The sequence below is a fragment of the Mus pahari genome, chromosome 5, assembly GCF_900095145.1.
Source record: "Mus pahari chromosome 5, PAHARI_EIJ_v1.1, whole genome shotgun sequence".
Lineage (NCBI taxonomy): Eukaryota > Metazoa > Chordata > Mammalia > Rodentia > Muridae > Mus > Mus pahari.
The window spans coordinates 34,190,224-34,216,195 of record NC_034594.1 but is presented as its reverse complement, the minus strand read 5'-3'; the positions used below and the strand labels follow the sequence as shown (position 1 = coordinate 34,216,195).

General features: G+C 40.8%; 1 protein-coding gene and 1 pseudogene across 4 annotated transcripts in view; one reads left to right on the top strand and one right to left on the bottom strand.

Moving 5' to 3' along the window:
• Positions 1-25,972, top strand: part of Ankrd44 (ankyrin repeat domain 44) — a 277,518-nt gene that overhangs the window by 167,266 nt on the left and 84,280 nt on the right. For 2 of the 4 annotated variants that reach the window (XM_021197304.2, XM_029538308.1), the window contains exons 9-14: positions 897-975; positions 11,928-12,042; positions 18,988-19,070; positions 20,234-20,297; positions 22,284-22,352; positions 24,972-25,112. In XM_021197304.2, coding sequence (XP_021052963.1) covers positions 897-975; positions 11,928-12,042; positions 18,988-19,070; positions 20,234-20,297; positions 22,284-22,352; positions 24,972-25,112 — 551 coding nt within the window. Of the gene's footprint in view, positions 1-896; positions 976-11,927; positions 12,043-18,987; positions 19,071-20,179; positions 20,298-22,283; positions 22,353-24,971; positions 25,113-25,972 lie in introns of all 4 variants that reach the window. The other 2 variants (XM_029538309.1, XM_029538307.1) reach the window with 1 other exon arrangement.
• LOC110321191 lies at positions 9,468-10,529 on the bottom strand (annotated as a pseudogene).

Sequence of the window (25,972 nt, the reverse complement as noted above, 5' to 3'; positions counted from 1 at the left end):
ACTTCTCTAAGGTTTTTAAAGATGTGCTGTTAAATGGTTGTTTGTTTGTTTGTTTGTTTTTAAGAAGAGGCAGTTGGTGAGATAGTTCATCAGGTAAAGATAAAGGTGAGCCTGTGACCTGAGTTTGATCCCTGGAACCCACAGAGATCTGGAAGGGGAGAAAGGACTCTACAAAGCTATCGTCTGGCTTCCACATGTACACCATCCCTGTCCCCCCACCTTCCCACCATTGCACATGTGCGTGCATGCACACACACACAAATAGTAATAATAAACAAAATTTTAATGTTATAATGTTATACAGTAACTGGAGAAGTCTTATATGTTGCATCTTTTATATAATATTTTTATTTTTTGAGAATTTCATACATGTATACAATGTATTTTGATCAAATTTAACTGTTCCCTCCATAGATCAAATATCCCCACCATATATGCATGGATGTGGGATCAGTCACTGGAGCAGGTGCAGCCTATTAGGGACCACACCCAGAAATTAAACAGACTGCTGTTCTATTAGCAGCCATCGGTGATCAATAACCCCACAGCCTGCTGCATACGTGTTGACTGCTTACTGGGTGGATTTGTGGAAGCAGCAGGAGCTGCTGTGAGCCCTGAGCGAATCGGCCCTCTCAGGGGTCTGGGAAGCAGTTGTCCCATTCCTCTTAGACTCTTACTATCTCAAATTTATCTCTTCTTTGAAATTGTTGACCATATGTTTAAAACAAAACTGAAATCGATGTCCCCAGGGCGCCGCGAGCAGCTTTCGCGGCGATGGATCAGATCCACCATGTGACTTTCGCGGCGATGGTTCAGATCCACCATGTGGCTTTCGCGGCGATGGTTCAGATCCATGATGTGGCTCACAGCTTCCTTTCTCCTTTCTCCTTTTGCAGAGTAAGGATGGCAAAAGTCCTCTGCACATGACAGCTGTCCATGGGCGGTTCACGCGGTCACAAACGCTCATCCAGAACGGTAAGAGGCTTGCTTGCTTTGGTGGTACTTAGAGTTTCGAACAGTTTTTCAGACTGATTGAATTGGTTTTCTGCAGCTGCCTGAAAATCGATGCTGTGTTTGGACTTTAGTAAGCGTGGGTTTCCACAAGGCTTTGCAGGCTGTTGGATGCTCACTGTACCCACATCCTCCCTGTCCCCCACTAGTGGGGAGAACATAGAATGATGTAGTCAATCCCCAGACATGTGAAAATGCACGCTCGGCTCTTGGGAGAGATGGACAGGTTTTGTTTTTTGTTTTTGCTTTTTTTTTTTTAAATTAGATATTTGTTTAGATTTCAAATGTTATCCCCATTCCTGGTTTCCCCTCTGAAAATGCCCTCCCCCTATATCCTCCCTCCTCTCCCTGCTCACCAACCCACCCACTCCCACTTCCTGGCCCTGGCATTCTCCTACACTGGGGCATAGAACCTTCACAGGACCAAGGGCCTCTCCTCCCATTTATGACCGACTAGGCCATCCTCTGCTACATATGCAGCTGGAGCCACAAGTCCCTCCATGTGTTTTCTTTGATTGGTGGTTTAGTCCCAGGGAGCTCTGGGGGTGCTGGTTATTGATGTTCCTCCTATGGGGATGCAAACCCCTTAAGCTCCTTGGGTACTTTCTCTAACTCCTTTATTGGGGACCCTGTGCTCTGTCCAATGGATGGCTATGAGCATCTACTTCTGTATTTGCCAGGCACTGACAGAGCCTCTCAGGAGACAGCTATATCAGACTCCTGTCAGCAAGCTCTTGTTGGCATCCACAATAGTGCCTGGGTTTGGTGATTGTACATGGACAGGTTTTAGATTCTGAGGTATTTCACTTTTAATGATGCTAAGCATTCATTGCTTGCATTTTCAATCAGCTGATCTGGGTTATTTTAGATTGTTGACCCAGTAAAGTTCCCCAAGTTTGAGCTCATTAAACTACTCAGACAAAAGTAGAAAAAAGTGGGGTGGGTGACTCAAGGTTTAAGCAGGTAAGGCTGTGATGAAACCCAGGAGAGAGCGAGAGTGAGAGCAAGAGTGGAGAGCCATGAAAGAGCAATTTTCCAGGCTCTCAACCCAAGTGTTCTTGAACATTACCAGGCTATCTCAGAGACCAAAGTCCCTATAGTCTCATTCCATGTCACAGCTTATGTCACTCCTAGGGCCATGGTTGACATCTGTGAGTGGGTTAACTCTGACAGCACGGCTTATATGATCTGAGCAAGCCATAGAGACAATTTGAAAGCAAACCCAGCAAAACACGGGTTTGCATCATGCATTTACGATGGCATTCCTGGCCAATTTGGTAATGCGTAAACTATGTTTAGCAGACTCAAACTTTAAATTCTAATGTGAGTGACTCTTCTTGGATTTCTCTGTTTTGTAACTATAAGAATTTTGGGCAACAGGGAAAGTTAGTGGCACTGAGTTTAACTTAGGCACCAAAAACAAACAAACAAACAAACAACATGCACATCTATATAGAGAAGCAGGCACTGACGATGCTCCTCGGGAAGCAAAATAGCCACAGTAGTGCAGAGGACATTATAACCTTGTCAGCAAAGACCGCGAGAGGGTGTCGGATTCCTTGAGATTGGAGGGGCAGGCTGTTGTGTGCAGACATACAGATGCTAGGAAATAAACGCTGTCTTCTGCAAGAACAGTGGTGTTCTTAACTACTGAGCCAGGTCTTTAACCCTGAGAACACTTAAAAAAAAAAAAAAAAAAAAAAACAAATATATGAGCTGACTTTTTAACCGGTGTATCCATCTGCCAGACCATACCTGCATTTCCTCCAGTGCAGAGTTTGGCCCAGCCTCCCTCTCCCATCCTAATGTGCTTATATCACTCTTGGGGGCTGCCTTGACTTCTCCATCAGTCAGACTTGGAGTTTGCTATACTTTAAGGTTAGAACAAGAGCTGAGAGTCTTAAAGTTTATCCCACCATTGATTGGCTGGTATCTGGCCTGTAAGTGGGCTAGGATCCTCAGGCCTGAACTGGTGACATATGGTGGCTGTAATACAGAGGTCGGCACATGTAATGATAAAGCTAAAGTTGGCTAAGTGTTCATGCTGTGCCAGGCTCTTTGCCATATATCCCATCTATTTCCTTCTCACAATTCCAGGAGGGAGGGCATGCTATCATCAACTTCACAGTGAAGCAGTCAGGGGGTGGTGGGTTTTTCTGAACAGCGTGTGGGGTCAGGATTTGGAACACAGTCCAGCATTAGAGAGCTGCTCCTCAGCCACTATCTGGACGCATATACATTTCCCCCGAATGACAGTGATAGTTGAAGATTTTCTCTGAAACTTGAGTTTAATCCAGTCTAAGAGTTGCCTGCATTTGAGAGAGAGAGAGAGAGAGAGAGAGAGAGAGAGAGAGAGAGAGAGAGAGAGAGTGAGTTGTCCCCGTAGATGGACAACTTTGTGGGGTTTTTTCTTTCTGCTTTTATTACGTCCATGAGAACTGTCAGTTCTTCCATTTGACCTTTCTGGGCATTTGAAAAATGTTCCTAGGGAGCAGAGGAAGTTTTTTTTTCTTTCTTCCTGTTTATTTTGTTCCTTCTGAAAAAAAAAAATATCCTGCTCTGGCTAAGACCCTGCTTTCCCAGAGGGTCATTCCCAGGCCTGGTGTCCATCTCCAGAGCTTGTCATCACTCACATAAACTGCTCTGTGTCAGACCTGGGAGGCTCTATCACGAGGGGTCACGGTTATCTGCACACTGGGGAATGTCCTCTGTATGTTTGTTTGATCTCAGACTGCGTGGTTGTTCTGCCTCTGTAGAGTACTCTCCTCTTCTGATCCCAGCCAGGGTTATTAAGTCTGCATGAAAACCTGGCTCCTCCAGCATCACTCAACTTCGGGAAGGCAGTCACTCACACACACAAGTACAAAAGCCACGACTTTTCCTTTGCTACTTAAAAAACAAAATGTACTTGGGCTCAAATCACATTGTTTCTTGTTGCAAGCCACCCTGTCACAGCAAGAGAGGGATGGGGACTCTTAAAGAGGACACTGTGTAGAATCAGGGGCATTTGGTCCAGCTATTTGGCACAAGGCAGCTGCCTCAGAGGCTGTCCAGTGGGTTACACAGTTCATAAATGAGGTTGCCTTCGACTCTTCTGGTACAGGCTCTCTTTATTTTTAAAGCTTCTGGAAGTACCAGCTGATGATGACTCAGTTTGAGATTTTTGACCTTTTGGCTCACAGTCCTTCTGAAGCAACTGAAGATGTCCGTTCTGGCTTGTGCAATGAAAAGCTAATTTCAGATGAATGCTGATAGTCCCTTTTGAACATGCCGTGCACACCTTTCATGTGGTGAAAGCTTATTTTACCCACTGATTATTAATGATCAGTTTGCTGCGTTTAACTTGTAACCTTCAGACGAAGGGTAAAAAGACATTTAATGTATAATTTAAGGTATACTCTGAGAAAGGATTAAAGATTTTCAAGTGGAAATAGAAATGTCTGTCAAGTGCTGATAAACTAAGAGCTCACCCATCCAGAGGATTTATTTTAATAGAAACGTATTTTCAGATGCAAATGCAAAATTTCTCTTACTTTTCAATTGTTATGATGCTCCCCTAAAATATATTTGAAATGACAGCAAAAGCATATACATATGCTAATTATCCTTTAAACAGATTTATAACATGACAGCATCCATGGAAACCTTTCAGACTCAGACAGCTGCGGTATCCTACCCTGTTGATACTTGCACCATCGTCTTTCTCTTCTCCATCTTTGGCATATTTGAGAATGGTAGACCTAGCTGCGAGCCAGTCTTGGGAAACCTTTGGTGGCTCTCAGCTCGGAAGCCTGTGGGGCTGTGTAGTGGTGTCCAGAACAAAGGCTTCTCTAAAGTTTGTGCATCTCCTTCCCCGTTTCCTTGGCTCAGTTTCACGGCTGAGCTTTTCAGAGAGACCACAGCTCAGGTCCTTGGATATCTATACTCTGAACTGTGCTGGGTAACAACGGGGGCCAAATGGCTGCCCTAAATACTATCGGGTCATAAAGATGATTTAAATGGAAGCCTCTAAAATCAGGCCACAGTGAGATCTCTCTCTAGTCCCTAGATGATCACAATAATTAAATTAACTTTATCATTTTTGTGATTACAAAATAATTACATTTACTGCAAACCAAAATGAAATCATTGAAAGATCTCCCTAATCAGAATTTATATTGGCAATTTGGTAAAACTTTTCAAATTACACACACACACACACACACACACACATACACACACACACATATATATATACACATACATACATATATATACACATATATACATATATATTATGTAGAAAGATACATAATTATTATGTTTATAAGAATGAGCATAGTGTGTTTGTTTGAATGATTTATTCTAAAAATGAATGCCACCACAGAGAGACGCAGATTTGAGTCAGAGAGCAGTGTTAGATTCAGGCAGCCTTTGATAGTTCTCTGCCGTGGTCAAAGGCAAGAGGAGTTACCTTTTGTAAACAGTGTTACATTCTCAGCCACATATGCAGCAAATTGATTCTTCAAGTAAAGATTTAGACACACAAGTCTCTCAGACCGAGGGAAATCCCTCGGATCTTTCTGTGATAAGCACGGTTTTTGGTGCTTTTGCCTCCTTCACAAAGAGCCACACACTTTTTAGCATTTTATTTTATTACAAAGATTGTTACCAACTGCCATGTTTTAAAAATATACTTATCCAGTAAAAAAAAAAAAAATTACTTCCTGAACAAACAACCTTGGTGATATTTTGGTTGGGATGAACCAAAGTAGGAATGAAGAGATGTGCAGATAATGGGGTGGGGGTGGGGGATAATATTTTTATCACAAGACATTGGAGCCTGGCCAGGAAGACTCTGAGGTAATGCTCGAGAATACTTCACAGGGAGGTAAGCCAGCACCGCCTTTCTCAGAAGCTGTTTGTCTATGGCTTATCCAGAGCCTTTAAAGGTGCAGACTTTAGATCCAGCAGGTTCTGTGTCTAACAGTGCTGCTGGTGGAAGTGGGCTGCAGGGCGAAGAGTCTTCAGAAAGATGTTTATTCTTCTGTTTTCCTTAATAGCAAAAATCTGGAAAGAGCCTCTAATATCTAGTGACTGGGGACTTGTTAAGTAAATGCTCCAAATTACAGATATTATATAGCTGTTTATAGCTATATTAGTGAAAAAATAACACATAGAAATATTTTAATGCAGCATTAAGGGAGAATGCAAGACACAAATATTTCTGCACTATGTAAGTTCAGCCATGGAAAATTATACATATAATCTACACATGTACACACATTCATATGCACATGCACAGATGCACACACACACATGCACATAGTTATGTGCAGATGCACAGATATGAACATGCACACACTCACAAAAATGAAAGAAAATACTATCTTATAATCTTATAATCAATACAATCTTATAATCAGAACATTTAAGAATAATTTCTTTTCTCTTTTTCATATTTTCTTTGATTATTTTTATCAATAATCCATTGTTTAGAACAAAATATATCTTTATAACTTGATCAAAGTCATTCATTCATATATTTTCATTTCTTCTTTTGGGAAATACAGTGTGCGTGTGTCTAGGTATGTGTACTAGATATACTAATATTAGTATATCTTGTGAAAAATGAATATAATATGTTATAATTAATAATGAAAATAAGGTCAAAGGTGGTGGGACTTGGTTGACTGGTGATTTTTAGTTTTCATTTTTACAGTACTGGTGAGTGAGGTAACTATTTGGTCAAGCATAGTCCTTCACTAAGATATACTCTTTACCTGTTATCTATGAACATGGTCCAATAGCTCAATAATGTACAGATTTCCATAATGATGCAGAGATTATTTCTAAACAGGATAACTGAAAGCTAACCTTAGAATGACTCTTCACTGCTCTAATACTGGATATTTGTATTTTTAAGTGCAGTTAATGAGTATGTTTGTTTACATGAGCATGAGCACCCATCGTGGTTCATCCTCCCTGCAGTCCTCCCTACTTGACTTCACCCTTTCATCTCCTGTATCTCTCTTCTGGCCTCAAAGTTTTCTGTCTCTCCCTTTCCCTCTCTCCCCTCTCCCCTCTCTCCCCTCTCCCCTTTCCCCTCTCCCTCCCTCCCTCCTGTGAAATGAGGTCTTGCTATGTAGCTGAGGCCAGGCTAAAACTCACTATTTAACCCAGGTTAGCCTTGAACTCACCATTCGTTTGCCATAACTTCCCGAGTCCTGAGATTCCAGGCCTGAGCATCCTTGTCCCTTAGGCTTTATTTTTTAAGTTGAGATCTAAGTCATATCCAATTCAGCAGATTTGGGTGTTTTCTCAAGATTACACAACTATCATCACATGTAACTCTAGAACATTCTTATCATTCCTGGATTAAACCTCATTCTCATTAGCGTTCATCCTCCAGTCTCCCTCCCCAGATCCTGGCAACCACTAATCTACTTTCTGTCCTTATGAATTGGTCGAGCCTTTTCCTCAGACAAATTCTTACAGACCTTTGGGGAACATTTATTTAGTCAGACAACTTACATCACAGACACTAAAATAAACTTCAGATGGGCCAGCCATGTCAAGTTAACAGATGCTTCCAGTGCAGTAACCAATGGGTTAATTCCTTTGCTACCAGGCTGTGCAGAAAGCCTTTCTACTTGCAATACAAATGCAATAAAGGAAACGGTTTATCATCTTTTAACTGAATGAAAACACCATAAACAAAGGTGAAGACAAAGGAAGACTAGACAAAAATATTTGTAGCATGTATTACTGGTAAATACATAGTCCCTCCCACAACAAAAAAGTCTTTAGCTCCTTTGAAAATAAACGAATAAAAGCCCACACAGAGACACACAAATTTAGATCAGTGGGCAAAAGTCATGAAAAATGCTTTCAGATAAACAAATGTCCCTTGAAACAGAAGATAATGCTCCACTTCCTTCATAATAAGATAAATGCAAATGAAATCCCACTGGGATGCTGGTTCTCAGCCATCAGATGGCAGGTATTCAAAAGCTTGAGTCTGTGGAGAAGAGGCACACTCATTCAGTGCTGGTTAGCATGCAAGTTACACAGCACCTACAGAGGGAGAGTTGGCAGAACCCAACAAAAATACACATCCATTTTCTTAACAAATGCAAATAGCATACATACACATGAGAGTCTTCACTTCAGTGTTCCTGGTAATAGCAAAATGTTGCTTACAACCCAATCCAGAGGATATGAGTCTGCTAAGCTAGTTGATCCAGGCAGGAGGAACAACACAATTGCATAATATTAAGGCTGTCCTTAAGAAGTGACCATTCAACTAGAGTTCCAGGGTATAGTTAGCAAAGACACTGTCAGAGAAACACAGGAAGCATATGCTAAAACTAATGAAAATGGTTACTATAGGAAAACTGTGAGGGTGAAATGGGGCAATAGGAAGGGGTGTGTGTGTGTGTGCACGCGTATGTGTATACACACAACCACAGATACACGCACACAGGCATGCACACAGCGCAAGCACAAGCACACTCATACACACTAACACAGGTCACCCATGAGTGTCAGTCCTTAGAAGTCATGTACCTTGAGTTTTTGAGGCAGGGTCTCTCACTGGGAGTTGGAGATTGCTAATTAGTTGCTGGCCAGTGAGCCCTGTCTCTGCCTCACAAGTGCTGGGATTGAAAGTGCATGCCACAGTGCCCACTTTTTACACAGGTTCTGGGAACCAATTTAGGCCCTCACGCTTGCATGGCAACCACTATGCCATCTGAGAGATCTCCTAAGCATGAGGCTTTTAAAAATACATAATTTTGATTTGTGAAGCATAAATATTTTAGTACGAATAAAACACATTAAATTGAATCTAGTTAAAAATTTAAAGCAGAATCAAATGTACCAACTATTTATCAAGGCACTAGTGCAAGTACACAGTAGTCGGATGGCTTTTGCATGCATACTTACTCCCTGTATGAGGGAAATCGTTGTGGAAAAGTTTTGTTTAAAGATAACATATTAAATTACATATTCACGCGGCCTATAGGATGTGTTGGCAGGGCTATCTAAGTACTCAGATGGTTTTCTTTTCTTTTCTTTTCTTTTTTTTTTTTTTTTGTTTTTTTGAAAAGTTAAAAATCCCTTAATTTTTTATTCCTGGTACCACTACCACAATTTACAGGGCAATATACCTGATGTAATGAAAAGAAAAAGAAAAAGACAAAGCTACAACAGATAAAAGACCTCAGGAATGTACATCTAATTAACACTACATTGCATTAATCAATAGCTGCACTTTTTGCAAACTGTGGCAGTGACAGTCCTGAACAAGAAGGGTTTCCTGTTTAAGCTGCAGTAACTTTCCTGACTATGGGTCATCATTCCTTCTGTGACAGATTTTTACAGTTCCTCTAATGCATTGGGGATGACTGTCTCAAAGTAACCTGCAGTTTTCCTGACAACGCCTCGCTCTCCTGCTTAGAACTGTAGCTGTTTCTGTTTTATTTAAAACCTTCTGCTACCATATCCACCACTTCCACCTCCAGATCCATAGCCACCACCATAGGGACTGCCTGAGCTTCTTCCACCAAAACTGCCCCCNTTCATGGGTCCATAATTTGATTGTTGCTGTCCACTATAATTTCCAAAGTCTTTATAGTTTCCAAAACCACCATAGTTACCTCCACCAAAATTTCCTCCTTCACTGTAGCCATCATATCCTCCTCCTCCTCTACCATATCCTCCACCTGGTTTCCATGTCCTGGTCCACCACCTCCATAACCTCCTCTACCACTGTAACCAGGACCACCACCACAGCTGCCACCATCACCTCCAAATCCATTATATCCACCATCACCACCTCCATAACTACCTCTGCTGCCACCACCTCCACCACCATAGCCACCTCTTCCACCAAAGTTTCCTCCACCACCTCCAAAGCTTCCTCCACATCCCATAAAGCTGCCAGATCCACCTCCACAACCTCTCTGGGATCCAGCAGACTGCATGTCTTGTTTAGAAAGGGCCTTTTTCACTTCACAATTATGCCCATCAATAGTGTGGTGCTTCTGAACAACAATTTTATCAACTGTGTCATGATCATCAAAAGTTACAAAAGCAAATCCTCTCTTTTTCCCACTCTGCCTGTCTTCCATAACCTCTATAGTTTCAATCTTGCCATACTTTTCAAAGTAGTCTCTCGGGTAATATTCTTCCATATCCTCTTTAATACCACCAACAAAAATTTTCTTCACCATTAAATGGGCACCAGGCTTTACAGAATCCTCTCTAGAAACAGCTTTCTTTGGTTCCACCACACGCCCATCAACCTTGTGTGGCCGAGCACACATTGCAGCATCCACCTCTTCAACACAAGAGTAGGTCACAAAACCAACGCCTCTGGAACGTTTTGTTTGGGGATCTCTCATTACCACACAGTCTGTAAGNGTGCCCCATTTCTCAAAATGTTCTCTTAAGCTATCATCTGTGGTTTCAAAGCTCAGCCCACCAATAAACAGCTTCCTCAGCTGCTCAGGTTCCTTTGGATCATGGCCCTCCATTTTAAGACCGGACTCGCCTCTTCCAACTCAAGTTCAATATCAATTTTCTTTTTTTTAATTGAAGTAGAAAAATATAAAATAGAAACATCCCCATTGTAGCTATTTCTAAAGAATTAATAGTTTGGGACTGGAGAGATGTCTCAGTGGTTAAAAACACTGTCTGCTCTTCCAGAGGACCCAGGTTCAATTCCCAGCACCCACATGGCAGCTCACCACTATCTATAACTCCAGTTCTAGGTAGTCCAATACCCTCACTTATACACATGCAGGCAAAATACCAATGCATGTAAAATTATGCATATATGGATTTAAAAAGAATTCATAGTTCAGTACCATTAAGGGCACTCGCTGGTGCTGGGATTGCAAGTGTTACACAGTCACCATCAGTAGCATCATCTTTCTACCCTGAAACCCTGTGCCTGTTGCGTATAATACTGTATCATACCTCCAGCATCAGAACAGCGCGGCCAGCATGTAATGGGGAAGTGCCATGGAAAGACCCCCATCTGCTCTGGAGTATCCTTGCCAGTGCGTTTAGTGGGATTCTAAAGAGGAAACCATCAGGCAAGGCGTAGATTTAGGATATCCTACAAAGCATGGCTTCATTTCTAAAGATCTTAATGGTGCGAGGGATCTTAAATAAGCAAAATGCAGAGTAAGGTATGAAAGAGATGCTGTCAGAGTCCTCAGAGTTGCACAAAATTATAGCAATGTTCATTTTCTTCAGTAAAGCCTTTGTGCTTGAGAATAGTTTGCTCCTAAGGGAAACTTATATGCAGGAGAAATGCCACAATATCTAATCTATTTCGAACACTTCTTCTGATAGCTAACTAGACCTGTTGTCTCCATGCAAACAGGAAGGGAAGTGTGAAATAAAAAGTTGGAGAAAACAATGCAAAATAAAACAGGAAAATGAAAATGTTATATGAAAGAAAGGGTTGCAGGTCACTATGGAGATATTTATAATAAATATTGGCATCTTTGGCATTTAATTCATGACTTTTTTCTCATCCACATTTTAAGTTGGGTCACCACACTACACAAATCTTTCCCTGGCTGCTCTGTCTCATTTGGCTTGTGTGAGGTAATTTCCATAAGTCTCCCGAGTTGTATTTTATGGAATTTGATTTTATTGTTCAGTTAGAGCCAGAAAGTTTTAGGTTCTTGAGACAAAATAGATTTTTCAGCATTTCTAATAGACATCTCTTTCTGCAGACATGGCACTGCTGCAGTTTTGGAAAGTGAGCCATCTCCCTGTCATTTTTATACTGTAGCGCAGGGATGCACACTGGGGTAGACAAGAAATCAATAGTTGGTGTTCCCAACGATTGGCTGGCAGGATGTGGTACCCAAATGAACCTGAAGCCTTGCCTGGTGCTGTATTAAAATCTCTTTCAGGAGGTGAGATCGACTGTGTGGATAAGGATGGAAACACACCTCTCCATGTGGCTGCAAGATATGGCCACGAGCTTCTGATTAACACCTTAATCACCAGCGGAGCCGACACAGCCAAGTAGGTCACTGGGAAAACGCAGTGGCCTAACTGCCGCGGGTGGGAGTGAGCGCTGGCATGGGAGGCTGTCGCACAGTGCAGGGCACCCATCTATCCAGGGTAAGGTGGATCTGTGTCGTTATGCTAAGCACAGATTACATCTGAAATCAAGGAAGGCGCTTCAATGACATAGCCCAGGAGGCACCAGTTGGTTTTAGCTGCATCAGAACCAGATCTATTCTGCCAGATTTCTCTTAGGAAACATTGGGCTTCTTTTATTAGTTTTGCTTTCTAGTGTTTTTGTTTGTTTGTTTGTTTCAGCATCCACCGTTAAAGAGGAAAGATAACCAGGAAAATTCAAATTTACTCAGAGTTTTTGCTCAGTTTTAAGAACAGCATTATAGCCTACAGTCAAGTCCATCTGCCACATGGAGAAATGTGGTGGTGTGACTTTGTTTCGCACTTAATTCCACACAAATGGCAAAAATGTGTCTCTGGGTCTGGGGATGAGTTCTTAGGGAGATTCATGAGCAGTTACCTGCCTGCATCTTCAAAGAGCTCACAATTTTGTTGGTCTCAAGTCTCACTTATGACAAAGACCCATCAAAGAAGACAGTAAATCAGAATTCTAAAGGAAAACAGGCCTCCTATGGCAAAATGCTTGGTGTCTATGCTGTCGAAGTTGACAGGAAAGGGAAAACTCTAAGGTGGTGGTAGAGGTTTTTGAAGAGAGATGAGACTTGGGCAGCTCTGGGGGTTAGGTTGAGTGGGGTGTGGCTGTGTGTGAGGAGTGTGCGAAAGGGCTGGAGGAGAGTCGGGCAGAGCAGAGGGTGGCAGTAGCCCACTGGAGGAGGAGAGCAGCAGAGATGGACGGGCATACCCCTATGGGGGCTGTAACTCCTCCACTGACCATAGATACTCCTGGGAGCCACAGTCTACCCAGCGGCACTGTGTGGAGCTTGGAAACCCAGGTTTGCTGGGCTAGTCTGGGCTCCATTTCTACCTGCTTCATTTTGGAACTGTGTGATTTTTGAGCCTGTTGCTCAATCTCTCTGTGCTTTGAAAAATAGAAGTAATAATGGTACCTATCTATGGGTTTGTTAGTAAGATTAAATGACTTAATTACCAGGAAAGCTCTCTGGTAAGATCTGAATGAGTACAAGCTATTTAAATACACCAGGAAAGTTTATTAAAATGATAATATTTTTGTAAAGCTCTCTGAACAGTACCCAATACACAGTAAGCTATCAATAAATGTTAACTATTATTTTATTACCTAATAATATGTAATAGAGATAAATTCAAGAGTACCTTAAATGCTTAAATGGCAGAGGTTAGTCTTGAACGGAGAGGCTGTGGATAGCCATAACTGAATTTTTAGGAGGGAAAACATATATTAGGAATTCTGTATTTGTCAAATATGTATAATATAATTAAACATCTTGCCAAAGAATAAATCAAAATTAAGATGGTTGGTGGTAGCCCTGGTGCGTTCTTTATCAAATTCACCAAGGGTCAGATGTTTTGAAGTGAATTTTAAGGAACACATAGCTTTGTAATTCCAGTGGTTCACCTTCATTAATTGTTGTGTTGAACTAGATTCCCCTGACCTCCTGGGTGCTGGCCTGGTGATGGTGGAGGTCACATGGGAGCAAATGGTTGCAGTCTTATGCTTGTTACTGTGGAGCAGCTGGCTTTGAAAAGGGTTGGGGAAATACACTCTTCAGCACTTCCAGAGGACCTGACATTCCAGCAGAGGAAAAATGAGTTGGGGGCTGGAAGCAAGTCATAAACAAAGCCCTTTCATGGAAAGTAGCTCCCCTCTACAAGGGCACAAGCATATTACCATAGTGAAGAAAGCCCTAGGGCTGGGCGACCTGACATGTGTGAAGGGGTTGGAAGAAATGAGGGAGGAATGGAGGAAGAAGAATCTAGAAGGATCTCATATGTCCTGCCAAGGAATTGGATTCTATCTGGAGGCATTCGGAAGCTGTTAAGGGATTATAAATGGGCGTAGGATGGGCTGTGTCTTAACAGTCCCGTTTGTGAGCAAGGAAGATCCTCTGATAGCCATCCAGACAGACTGGAAGCCATCCAGATTGCAAACACTTGGCAGCCTCTTCCAAGTATCCTGGGTAAAAAAGATGAGGTCGTAGGCCAAGGATGAGGCCGAGGACCTGCAGAGGAAGGAAGCACTGGCTAACAGTGTTGGCTGTGTGTGTCTCTCAAGATAAAAGGGAATCTACTTTTAGCCAAGCCCCTCCACTTCACTGATTATGCCCTTAGTTCTTTCTGCAGCCATCACTTCGGAATTACAGTTCCCGCAGTTACTTAGATAACCAATTGTGACACTTCATCATTGCGTGCTTCTTGTCACCCACCGTGCCAGCTCTGGGGTTGTATAGGCTCCTGCTCTCAAGAAACATATAATCTACTTGGGGACAGATTACATTAACAATGACTATCCTACAAGCTAAGTATGTGACTAGAGCAATTAACGCTGCCACTGGGATATAAGAACACACGTCGGACATAGAGTCCTGTCTTGTAAGGCCAGGACTGGCTTCTGGGAAGAAGCTGGGATCAACTAAGACTGAGATGAGCTTCTGTTAATTAGGTCATGGTGGTGAGAGAATTTCAGATCCTCAGTGTAAACTTATTTTCATTAGTGTTAGTTGAATAATAAGCATTAGCCCAGCTACAACTTCTTACATTTTTGAGGTTACCATATCAATGAATGTTTTAAAAACTGTAAAATGTATGCACATAGACAAGAGCATTCGTGTAAAGTGCTCAACTTAACAGCAGTATAGTAGCAAGCAACCATGAGTGCTTACCTAGGCTAGGCACCACTCTAAAGGCTACAAGCAACTGTCACAGAATTTCCATAGGGTAAGTGCTCTGTGGTTAGCACCACCATTCAAGCTCACAGAGCCAGTGAGGAGTAGAAACTGAGAGTCTGTCCTTGGCCATTTGGGTCTAGAGATCCAGTATACCATCATGTGGTCCGTTGCCAGTCTGATAGCGTGTGTGGTAGTGCCTCAGGCCGTGCAATGACAAACCACCATCTCTGTGAGACTGTGGCGGCTGAGCTGCTGAGCCTTGAGGACTCAGTGTGTATTGCAAGGAGGAAGGCTTTGCAGTAGTCTAAACAATGTGATGGGGCAATGGGCTCAGTGCCCTCATCCCTCCCTAGGCTGAGGTACAGTTTGTGCCTATTAGAGCTAGCTTTTTGTCTTTCCCATTGTCCTATGACAACTCTAATCAAACGATGTTATACAAATACAGGTAATATGAAGTGCCAATGCCAACACAGAGGTTTGGCATGAACAGAGTGAAAAAAAAATGTCATTCAGATGAACCTAAGTGTGCCTTAGTTCTAGTTTTTAGATTATTATTAAAAAGAAAAGATTCTTCCAGAAGATGTCTTAGATCCCAAAGGTATTTGCAGTGACCTTCAAGAGTGTGTTAACAAGTTTAAGAAATATTACTAGAAGCAGCAGGAAAGATGAAGTGTCAGACAGGGGTCCTGCATGTGCTTGGCTCTCAGGAGGAGTGCAAAGATGTTCACTGTGAATCTAGCGTCTCTGTAGATTGGGCAATGGCCACTCAAGAAAAAACCTTGGTAGCCATGTTAGAGTGTTTGGGCTACTCAAACCACTGATGGCATTTATTGGCTGCAAATGCAGGAACCAATCTTAGCATTATCAGCTATACACAGATGCCTGCAAGAATGGTTGGAGTGACAGCTTTCCTCTAAAGTTTTGATCTTTAAAAAAAAATTGAGAACAAGTCAGGTTAAAATGATTCCATTCTAAGTTAAGAAATGTATCTTTGTTTCATGTTTTGTGTGCTTTAAGCCTAGCAAGTCCTTCTGATTACCCTGTGATGTAGACACTGTAATTTTCTTTAAGTTCCAGATGATGGAGCTATTATATACTTGCCAATCATTAAGTAGTTAGGAAACAGCAAAGCTAGTACTGAGGGCTTCTGACTCCATCTCCTTAAACACAGTGTTCTTTACTGCAGAGGGTTAAAAGAAGTTCTACAGTACATTATGTATAGGAAGGAGCAAACACATCCCCTGATACAGGAGGAAAATTAAAAAGACCCCAATATTCTTCTAGTACAAAAGCCCCTTCTCCTCTGATAGCACTCCACAGGAACATCTTTCAGACCTCATTTATTTTGGAGTAGCTGAATAGGAGCTGCCAGCTAACTGCTAAATTAGAAATAGCTAAATTCAAATGGCTTCCATTAATTTTATGACTTGCCAAACAAATGCAGCAGTTTAACTGGAATTGGTCTCCTCTTTCCTGTAACTTATGCATTGTTAACTTTAGGGTGATTTAGCAGTTTTAATCCCACTTCTCCTCAATGTGTGCCTGAAGTTACAACCAAGGCTTCTTTCCTAACTATGACAGCCATGCCCAGATTTTTTACTAAAGATTTCCAAATTGTTCCTCTGTGAGTAGTTTTATTACAATAAAGAATGTTTTTTTTTGCAAATGTTAAAATCCTTCTACATTATTCAGAGATTCTGAATTCTGCTCTTCTTCTTTGATATATAGTTTGACTTATGAATCAGTGTCATATTCAAGTTCAAATGTCAATAATAATGGCACCTATACTGATACTATCAAACCGTGCCCTGAAATGACTCCTTACTAAGTGCAGAAAAAGATATAATGTAACAAACAGAATTTTTGCTAGAAAGTCCAAATCAGAGTAGTTTTATTTCTTTTATCTTTCTAAGTAGCAGTGTCAAAGAAAAAAATTAGTTAATGTAGATTGTGATAAATTACTGAAAGTGGAAAGATTGATCAAAAGTATTAGTACTAGGTTATAAAATATACTATGCAATTGTTACACTATTGCTTTCTGTTTTATCTAGTGTCTTACATATGCTGTTGTTATTTCTCTAATTCATGCTTGCTCTGTTCTATATAAAATATATTTTGTCACAAAATATATTGTTTATATATACATATATGTATTATGTATATAAGCATGTATGTGTATATATAGTACCCCTTTATAAAATATATTGATCATTTGTGTGTATATGCATGTATATATATTATCATCTTTATAAAATATGTTGTGTATCTCTACATGTCTGTATATATATATATATATATATGAATGTATATATTTAAAAATGAGGTTCATTCAAGGCATCATAAGAAATGCAGTCTTGACTCAGACACATTCCTTTAGAAATTTAAAAATGTCATAGAAAATAGTCTATTCATTTTTAAACTTCCATACAGTCTTCATAGCCTCTTTCAAAAGTCCAGAAATATTATTAATCATTTATTTTTGCTTAACCTCCCCCAAACAAATCAAATTATTATATGATAGTAACATATAATAATTTAGCTTCCAAGTTTCCTTTAGTTAGTTTTACAGAATATCATAATTTTTAAAAAAGTACTATTTTATTAAACCAAGTGGGAACAATATAAATAGTCACATAAATAAGAACCTTTCCTCCCATGCTTTGACTCCTTTCCATGGGCATCCAGATTATCATTGATGCAATTGCCTTTTAGAATCTTGTAATGGGGGGTGGATAAGTGACGGGAGAGGCAATTACAAGCAGCTCTCCTTCACATGCTGTTGCCTGGAAGACTGGAAAATTACATCTCTTGATGGATGCCAGCTATTGCATACACTGGGTTGGAAATCTCCATATATGGAAAGGAAAACGAACAGAAAATGGAAGAAAACACCAGCAGAGGCCAACATGGAAAGAGAAAGAGAGGCTCATTCATGACACTTGGTCTTTTGCAAAACACCAAAGACTAAAATTATCTGTGGCAATGTGTCTACTTTCAGACATTCACACACGTACTAAGTAATAACTTGGGATGGAAAAGAAAATATTTACAACCAAAGCTTAACAAATTCACATGATATGTGTTCCTTTATGAAGCATGAAATCTGAGAATGGACTGCCTTGTGTCTGAGAGTACACCTGGGTAGTTGATGCTGCAGGGCTTGTGCAGAAAACTCACAAATCTAAAATGTATTATTTGGTTCAAATGAGTTGCTACATGAAGTGTTTATGGATACATAACAGGTGCAGGTGAAACTGTTGGTTCTGAAGCAAGTAAGGCGTATGGTTTTGGGTCTTTGTGCAAAGAGAGGTGGAGAGGGATGCTCAGAGGAGCGTTAACTAAAGGCAGGAACTGCCTGCTCTTCCAGGATTGTCCTGAGGAGGGGGCTCCTATGTCAGGCTTAAATTCTTTTCTAGATTCTTTTTGTCATAACTTTTAGGGAAAAGCATGCTAGGTTTGTGAACTATGTGCTCAGGGATGTTTATTACTCCTGCATTTGTGACTAGTATAGTGATGTGGGTTGGTGTACATCAGCATGGGTCATTAGGAAGACGAACTTTTGCCTACAAAAGGTAAACAGTTACTCTTATCAACATTTTATTTTTTGTAGCACAACCACTATTAGCTCTTAACATAACAGGGACACATATTAGATCAATAGTAAATATTTATTGAATCAAGAGATAAAATAGGTTGCTTAGCATTATTAGCTATGGCAGTAAGCACAGTATCTTAGGCTTACAGCCTGTTGAACAGATAGATAAATGATTAAGAGAATGAGTGAATGAACTAATGAGATTTCCAACAATTAAGCTGAAAGAAACAATAGGGTAATAATGTTTGACTCTTCATGTGAAACACTTTTTTTCAAATATATGTGTATACATACATATGTCCACAATACATATGTACAAATATACATAGACACACATCCCTGTGGTTATGGGCTTTAGTACCAAGGTCATCTTGTTTTAAGGTAGAAAATGGTTGTATAATAATTTATTAAATGGAAAAAATGACAAAATTACTTCAGGGATCCTTATGGGAGTTTTTTAACAGAGGACTTTTGAGGGGGTAATTATTTTGGGGATCATTTACTGTGAATGGTTGTTGTTCTCCTTAGGTGTGGGATCCATAGCATGTTCCCCCTACATTTAGCTGCCCTAAATGCTCACTCTGACTGCTGCCGGAAGTTGTTATCATCTGGTAAGTGACTCTGTGCCAGCGATCAGGCCTGATGTGTCCTGTCCATGAGTCAAATGGCTTTAGGTGTCTGGTCTCAGTGGCTGGCTGCACATGGCCATTGTCCTACCTTGGCAGAGTGAGGTGGTTCCATACCTGCTTGCGTGAGACAGCTCCTGGCACCCCCTCAGAGTCAAAACTAACTGGATGCCAGTGAGGCTACCTAGAATGAGAGTCTTGTCCGATGTTTTTGTGGTTCTGAATTGGGTGTGGGCAATAGCCAGAGCTTACATTTGGGAATCTTAAATCACAGAAAAATTAAAAATTAAAAAAAAAAACAAAACAAGTTTGAGGCCTAAATTGGTGACTTAACAGTTAATACTTTTCAACAGAAGAAAATGGTCTGCTCTTCCAACGTTTCAGTCATAGAAAATATCATGTTATCATCCAATTCCATGGGCATTGAAGCATCATCAAGGCAGATCCCCTTCCAAGAAGGTTTAATTTTTTATATATATATTTTTAATGCGGAGCTGTCTGGAACCAGCCTGCTTTGGAGCTTTGCTGATCTTTCATATCCCCGCTCCTGCCAATCTCCATATATTAAGAAGTTCCCGGGCTTTCCAGAGTGGTAGAAGCCTGCAGGGTGAAATTGTTTATGAATGAATTCATTAGCTATCCCAGAGGCATATTTCTTTCTCTAAGTACTTTGCATATGGTGGCTTCTGGTCTCCCTGCTTTTGGCACGCTTAAGAGTAATCTCTGCATAACAGCGTTTCCCACATCTCAGACCCATGGGAAGGTCGGGGCGCACTTAAGGACATGTCCAGTCCTGCCTGTTAGGGTTGTTTCTTACATGTCTGTCTGCCTGTCCCCTGCCCTACTTATCTCAAATTGGTTTCATAAATTTCTATCCTGGGATTGAAAAATGTGGCCATGGCTCACCGCGGGCTGAATGCAAAAAAAAAAAAAAAAATCCTCCTCGACTTCATGGTGCTTCCTATAAAATTGCCAAGCCTAAGCAGTTACCATCCGTTTCCATGACAACCTCTTTCTGACTACAATTGCTTGCCTTCTGGTTTTCCTACTAACTGATTTTTCTGTCTCTGCGGTGTTTCTTGTGGTTTAACTAGGACAAAAGTATAGCATAGTGTCCTTGTTTAGTAATGAGCACGTGCTGTCTGCAGGCTTTGAAATAGACACCCCAGATACGTTTGGAAGAACGTGCCTCCACGCCGCTGCTGCAGGAGGGTGAGTACTTCTGAGTGACAGTGATTTCATGACTTGATGACTTCATATGTCTTAATTGACATGAATTGCCTGTGAACCGAAGGCAATTTCCTTGGTAAATGGGGTCACAATCACTTCTACCAAATATCAAGTGTCACTAGCTCCATTTCCGCATCACTCATATTTTGTGCTTCCAAAGAAAAGCAGTCCATCCTGTGGTAGCTCATGGGCCTTGTGTCCTTTATCTCCCCACAACCCCCAAGCTGTGAGACTTCAGACTATACAACATGGATATCTCCTTGGCATCTTTTATACCAAAAGAAAGGAATTTGAACTTTGTTCTCAACTTTTCCCTTCTTTATTGCCAATTAATAGGTGGTGATTAACAGTATGTGTAAAGGATTGAATCAATTTATGCTCATTTATAGATATTTAGTAATAAAAATGAGCTTTGAAATTATAGAAAGATTAAATGTTTACAAAGGCCAAGGAAATCTTAAAGATAAAATAATAAAATATAAGTAAAATAAAAGAGTGATTTAATTCTTGCATTTTCTCTTGTAGTAAAGAGCTTTGTTTCATCAGCTTTTTTCTCTTGCATATCAATGGTTAGATCAAAGCTCTGATCAATCTCTTGTTGATATATATGATCACATATTGACCAGACATAGTGTCTCTTAGATGACCTTGTATTGGGAAGGTGTAGGTTTTTAAATCAGTTTCCAAGTACTTAAGGAATTCTCCATTTATCATGTGTATTACCAAAGACATTGCCTATTTATCAGAGGTGAATGAACCATGAAACAGTAAGGCCCTTATTTCCATGGGTCCCTTCTGGAGTCATAAACTAAATCTTATATGGAGTAACAGTATTCTGCTGAAGTGAGCACAAGTTAACTGTATTTTTAAAAAGAAGCCACTTCCCCCAACCCCAGTCCTCAAACCAAATGAGAGTCATGAACCACACAGGTTGAATTCACCTGTATCTTTGCTCCTTTTCCATCCACCATTCGATAAGAGATGGGTGCTCTGTATTAGCCGGTGTGCTGTACCAATTCATATGCACCTTTTAAAATTCATGTATTTTGTGGCTCTTGTATCTCGCTCTCTGAGAAAAGCAGCTATGAAGGGTAGATGTAGAAAGGCAAGAGCCCTGCTCAGGCTTATCATTAATAGGATCATTTTTCTTATTTAAATTATAATAAAAACAATACGTTCTGGGCCACTTCTTAGCGTTTCAGGTTTAGAATGGTGATAGATGGCTATGCCTAATATGAGACCTGCCCAGGAAGTGGCAACACATCATGCTGGTTTTATATTTGAAATGTCCATTAGAATGAATATTAGCTACATGCCCTTCAAGAGGAAAATTTACTTCAGTGGGTCCTTGTTCTCTGTTGTGAGTGATTTATGGCTTTTGTGAATGACTAAGCTGCTTTGAATGATCACTGTGCTCCGATCTGCTACATTATTTTTAGTGTTGGTCCAGAACACTTTTTTACCTGGGTTACAAAGACAGGGAAATGCAGCTTGTCTCTTTTCCATTAAAGAGTATCGAGTTGAAATGGTTATTGTGGGGATTTATTATGCTGTGATAAAATGTAGTGCTCAGCCACTTTGTCTCATTGTTTAAAGGTGACACGGCATTATTGGAGGCTGAAGTGGTTTCATAAACTCCTGATCGTTTTGAAAAAGAACTTTAGGATAAATGATGAGGCTAGCACCAGAGGGCTTAATCATGTAGTAACCATTAAATTTCTTAGTCATTGGCTTGAAAATGTTCCATGAAGCCCTTACATTTATCGATTTACTAGTTTTGGGAAAGGAAATATAGATCTTTACAATGCAACATTCCTGGAATTTGTCCAGGCTATTTCTTATTAGCGGAATTTTGGATCTAAGGGTCTCACTTCATCTCATCCCATAGTCTGTGGAAAGCAGCTCTGTCTGAAGCTATCTTAGTAATTAACCCTGACCATACTAATTATGTTTTCCCTGTCTTTCTAGCAATGTAGAATGCATAAAGCTCTTGCAGAGCAGCGGAGCAGATTTTCACAAAAAGGACAAATGTGGGAGGTAGGTACACAGGGCTGACCTGCCTCAAGGACCTAAAAGAGAATATGGACTAGTCCATGGAGAAGTCCTGTTCTCATCACTGAGATATCACCATGGGACAACTGGGGTGACTCCATCCTCAGGAGGCATCCTTCCTTGTAGGGAAACATCAACAACGCTGACAGGAAACACAAGTTAGGAATTCCCTCAGCTGCTTTTTATTTCTTTTAAATTGCCTACCTGGATATGTTTTAGAAAAACAGCAGAATAAACAAGCTTAGCGCACCAAATTTGAAGTATGGACTGGAGAGATAGCTCAGCAGTTAAGAGTGTATGCTGCCCTTGCAGAGGACTGGAGCTCAGTTTCTAGCACCCAAGTCTGGTAGCTCACAACTGCCTACGTAACTCCAGTGCCAGAAGTCTAGGGATGCCTTCTGAGACTTCCCCACAGAGACAGGCGCAGAGACAAACAGGCAAACAGAGACGTTCACACAGACAGACACACAGACACACAAATAAAATTAAAAATTTAAAATATGGCCAAAAAAGCTATAGAATTTCTTTTCTGTATTGGGCATTTCATCTTGAGATAAATTTATAGTCATTTGCAATATGAAATAAACACAACCCACCACTGGAACATAGAACTTTTCTTACTTTCATAACCCCTCGTGCAGTCAAACTGTCATGATGCCAGCTAGTTCGTGGACGGACATACACACACACACACACACACACACACACACACACACACACACAGTCATGTACCAAGTAACAACATTTAACTCAATACTTGAACACATACGCCAGAGTGGTCCCACATATCTTAAATATGTATTAGACTATACCACCTAGATTTTATTCATACAATGACAAAACCACCTAATGCTACACTTCCTAAAACACATCCTGCTTGTCATATATTTCTGTATGGATGCATACACATGACACATGGCATATGACTGTATGTAGGTGTGTATATATACACATACTCTTTCCCTCTAGAAATTCCTTCTAAGCCTTTACCACTTGCCCCCAGCTCTTTGTTGTTGACTCCTAGCTGCAGATAAAGTGAAACTGTCTTGTAATTTTTATGGGACTGTCCCTCCTCTGTGTCCCTTATCACTCTGAATACTCTATAACCTCTCCTCACTAGTGGGGTTTTTCCTCATCTGACTGTCGAGTCTCCTGAAAACAAACACTGTCATTTTCTCTTTTCCATCCCCTTCCCTCCCCCATCTCTTCTCCTCTCTTTTTCTCTTGTTTGTCCCCACCGTGTGTGTGTGTGTGTGTGTGTGTGTGTGTGTGTGTGTGTGTGTATTTGTGTTGCTGTGAATCAAAGCACAGTATTGCACATGCTAAGCAAGCCCTCTAGTTCTGAATTACATCCATAGACCTTGCATTTAGTTTTGAACAGGATCTTGCTCTGTAATCTAAACTGTCCTTGAACTCACAATTCTTCTGCTTCAACCTCCCCAGTATTAGGGTCATAGGCAAATGTCCCTGCATCTAGCTTCCTCTTTGTCCTTAAGCTGCCGATGCCTAGCCATTTTCAGTCCCATTCATTAAAAGCAATCCAAAAGGTAAAATATTATAGCTTTATAATTGTAATTCTTCCTTTTGGACAAAAAGAGAGAAATCAACCAGTAAAAGAGCCCTAAGTTGTCTATAAAATGAAAAAAATACTTGAAAACTAATAAAAAAAATCCTGAGCTAAAGTTAATTTTTAGTGTTCTATTTAGTTATTATTCCCAAGATATTGGCTAGTCATACCAGAAAAAAAGACTGTCAATAATTGAAACTAAAAATAAGTAAATGTTTCCCATTTCTCATTCGAAGAACTAGCTTCTTGAACAGCAAGGGTGGATGCGGCTTGGTGGGTAGGAAGGGAGAAGTGTCCATGAGTGAAGGTGAGGTGTGAACGTGATCCAGTGCCCTTGTCACCCAGTTTGTGTTCATTAGTAAGTTCATAATGTGCATGGGTAGAAGGACCTGAGACAGCTCAGGAAAGCCTTCACTTCCAGGCTGAGAAATCCAGCCTTTGCCAATGGTAGAAAGACTCATGAATTTAAAATGGAATTGTCATAGGTGGGGATTGGTCCTTTGAGAACTCAACCAGAAATTAGAAGAAGCTTTATAAGAGTTAAGAATGGTCTGTTAAAAAAAAATCATTAGCCTACTCTAATTAATGCAAAATGATGGATTTCATTGTGAACATTTCATACATGTACATAGTACATACTTTATACACTCCATTGTTCTCTCTTCTCTGCCCTACCTCTTACAAACCACACCCTACCTTTTCCCTCATAGTATCTAAGAATGGTCTTAATGAAGATGATCTGCATGGTTCTTCATGGGGCAATCTTGCCATGGACAAGAAATGGCTTAGCTCTAACCCAGGGTCAGCACTAGGAGTAGAAAGAAAAGACAGCACCACTGAGGCTGGCCTTGAGAGAAGCCACATGTCTTTGCAGACTCAGCTTAGCTTCCCTCAGCCTTCACACACCAGAGTGGAAACAAGACTACTACAGTCAATGCTTCTGTTAGTGATGAGTCTGTTTGCTAGACTAAGGAAAGTAAAATGGTCATAATGATAATAACTGTCGTCACTATTTGTTTTTTTGGTTTTTTTTTTAGAACCCCATTGCACTATGCAGCTGCAAATTGTCATTTCCACTGTATTAAAGCATTAGTGACCACCGGAGCCAATGTTAATGAAACAGACGACTGGGGACGGACAGCTCTGCACTATGCCGCTGCGTCAGACGTGGATAGAAAGTAAAAATAGTCTTGTTTGTGCTTCATCTTGGGTAGAGCTGGGTGGGAGTAGTTATGCTTTTTTCATACTGCCTCCTAGAAACTGCACACGAGGAATCTCTCTCATTCAGAGTGGAGGATCTCCCCTACCCCAGGCTTCCCAGTTCTCTCTAGGTTTGATTATTACACACCATTTCCTTCTTCTTTTCTGCTGTTAAGCTCAATGCCAAGTAGAGCTGCCAAGCCCAGGCTTTCAAGTTCTTTGGAAATCTGTTGGAATTTATTTGACATACACAGTAGTTCCCATCATTATCACATAAATATATGTCCTGTGTTTAAAATACCCACCAATGCATAACTCCAAGTGAATGCAGCCTTGGTGATGAGATTAGGCACCGTTCTTCCTAACCTGGGCATGAAATGCTCATTTGGCAGCTGCGGAAGAGGAATGTCTTATTCTGAAAATGTGTGGATTGTAGGTATCTAGGCTCAGAAAGTCTACAACAATGAACCCTACTGTAAGGAAGAGGGGTGTGTGGTCCCCCAGCTTGTGTAGTTCTTAAATTCATAGGAAGATTCTTATGAGTTTGCATGACAACTGTTGGATTCTTTGCTGTCCCCAGTGGTGCATTTGATTCTGGGCAAGGGGTAATGGCTTCTTTTCTAGAACAAGGACATCTAAACATTAGAGTTTAACATATAAATTAGTTAAGTATATGTTCTTTCCCTGGGTTATACCACCAGCCCTTTCAAATATTTAAGATGGTGAACCAAATAAGAAATAATCTTAGCTGGGCGTGGTGGCACACGCCTTTAATCCCAGCACTTGGGAGGCAGAGGCAGGCGGATTTCTGAGTTCGAGGCCAGCCTGGTCTACAGAG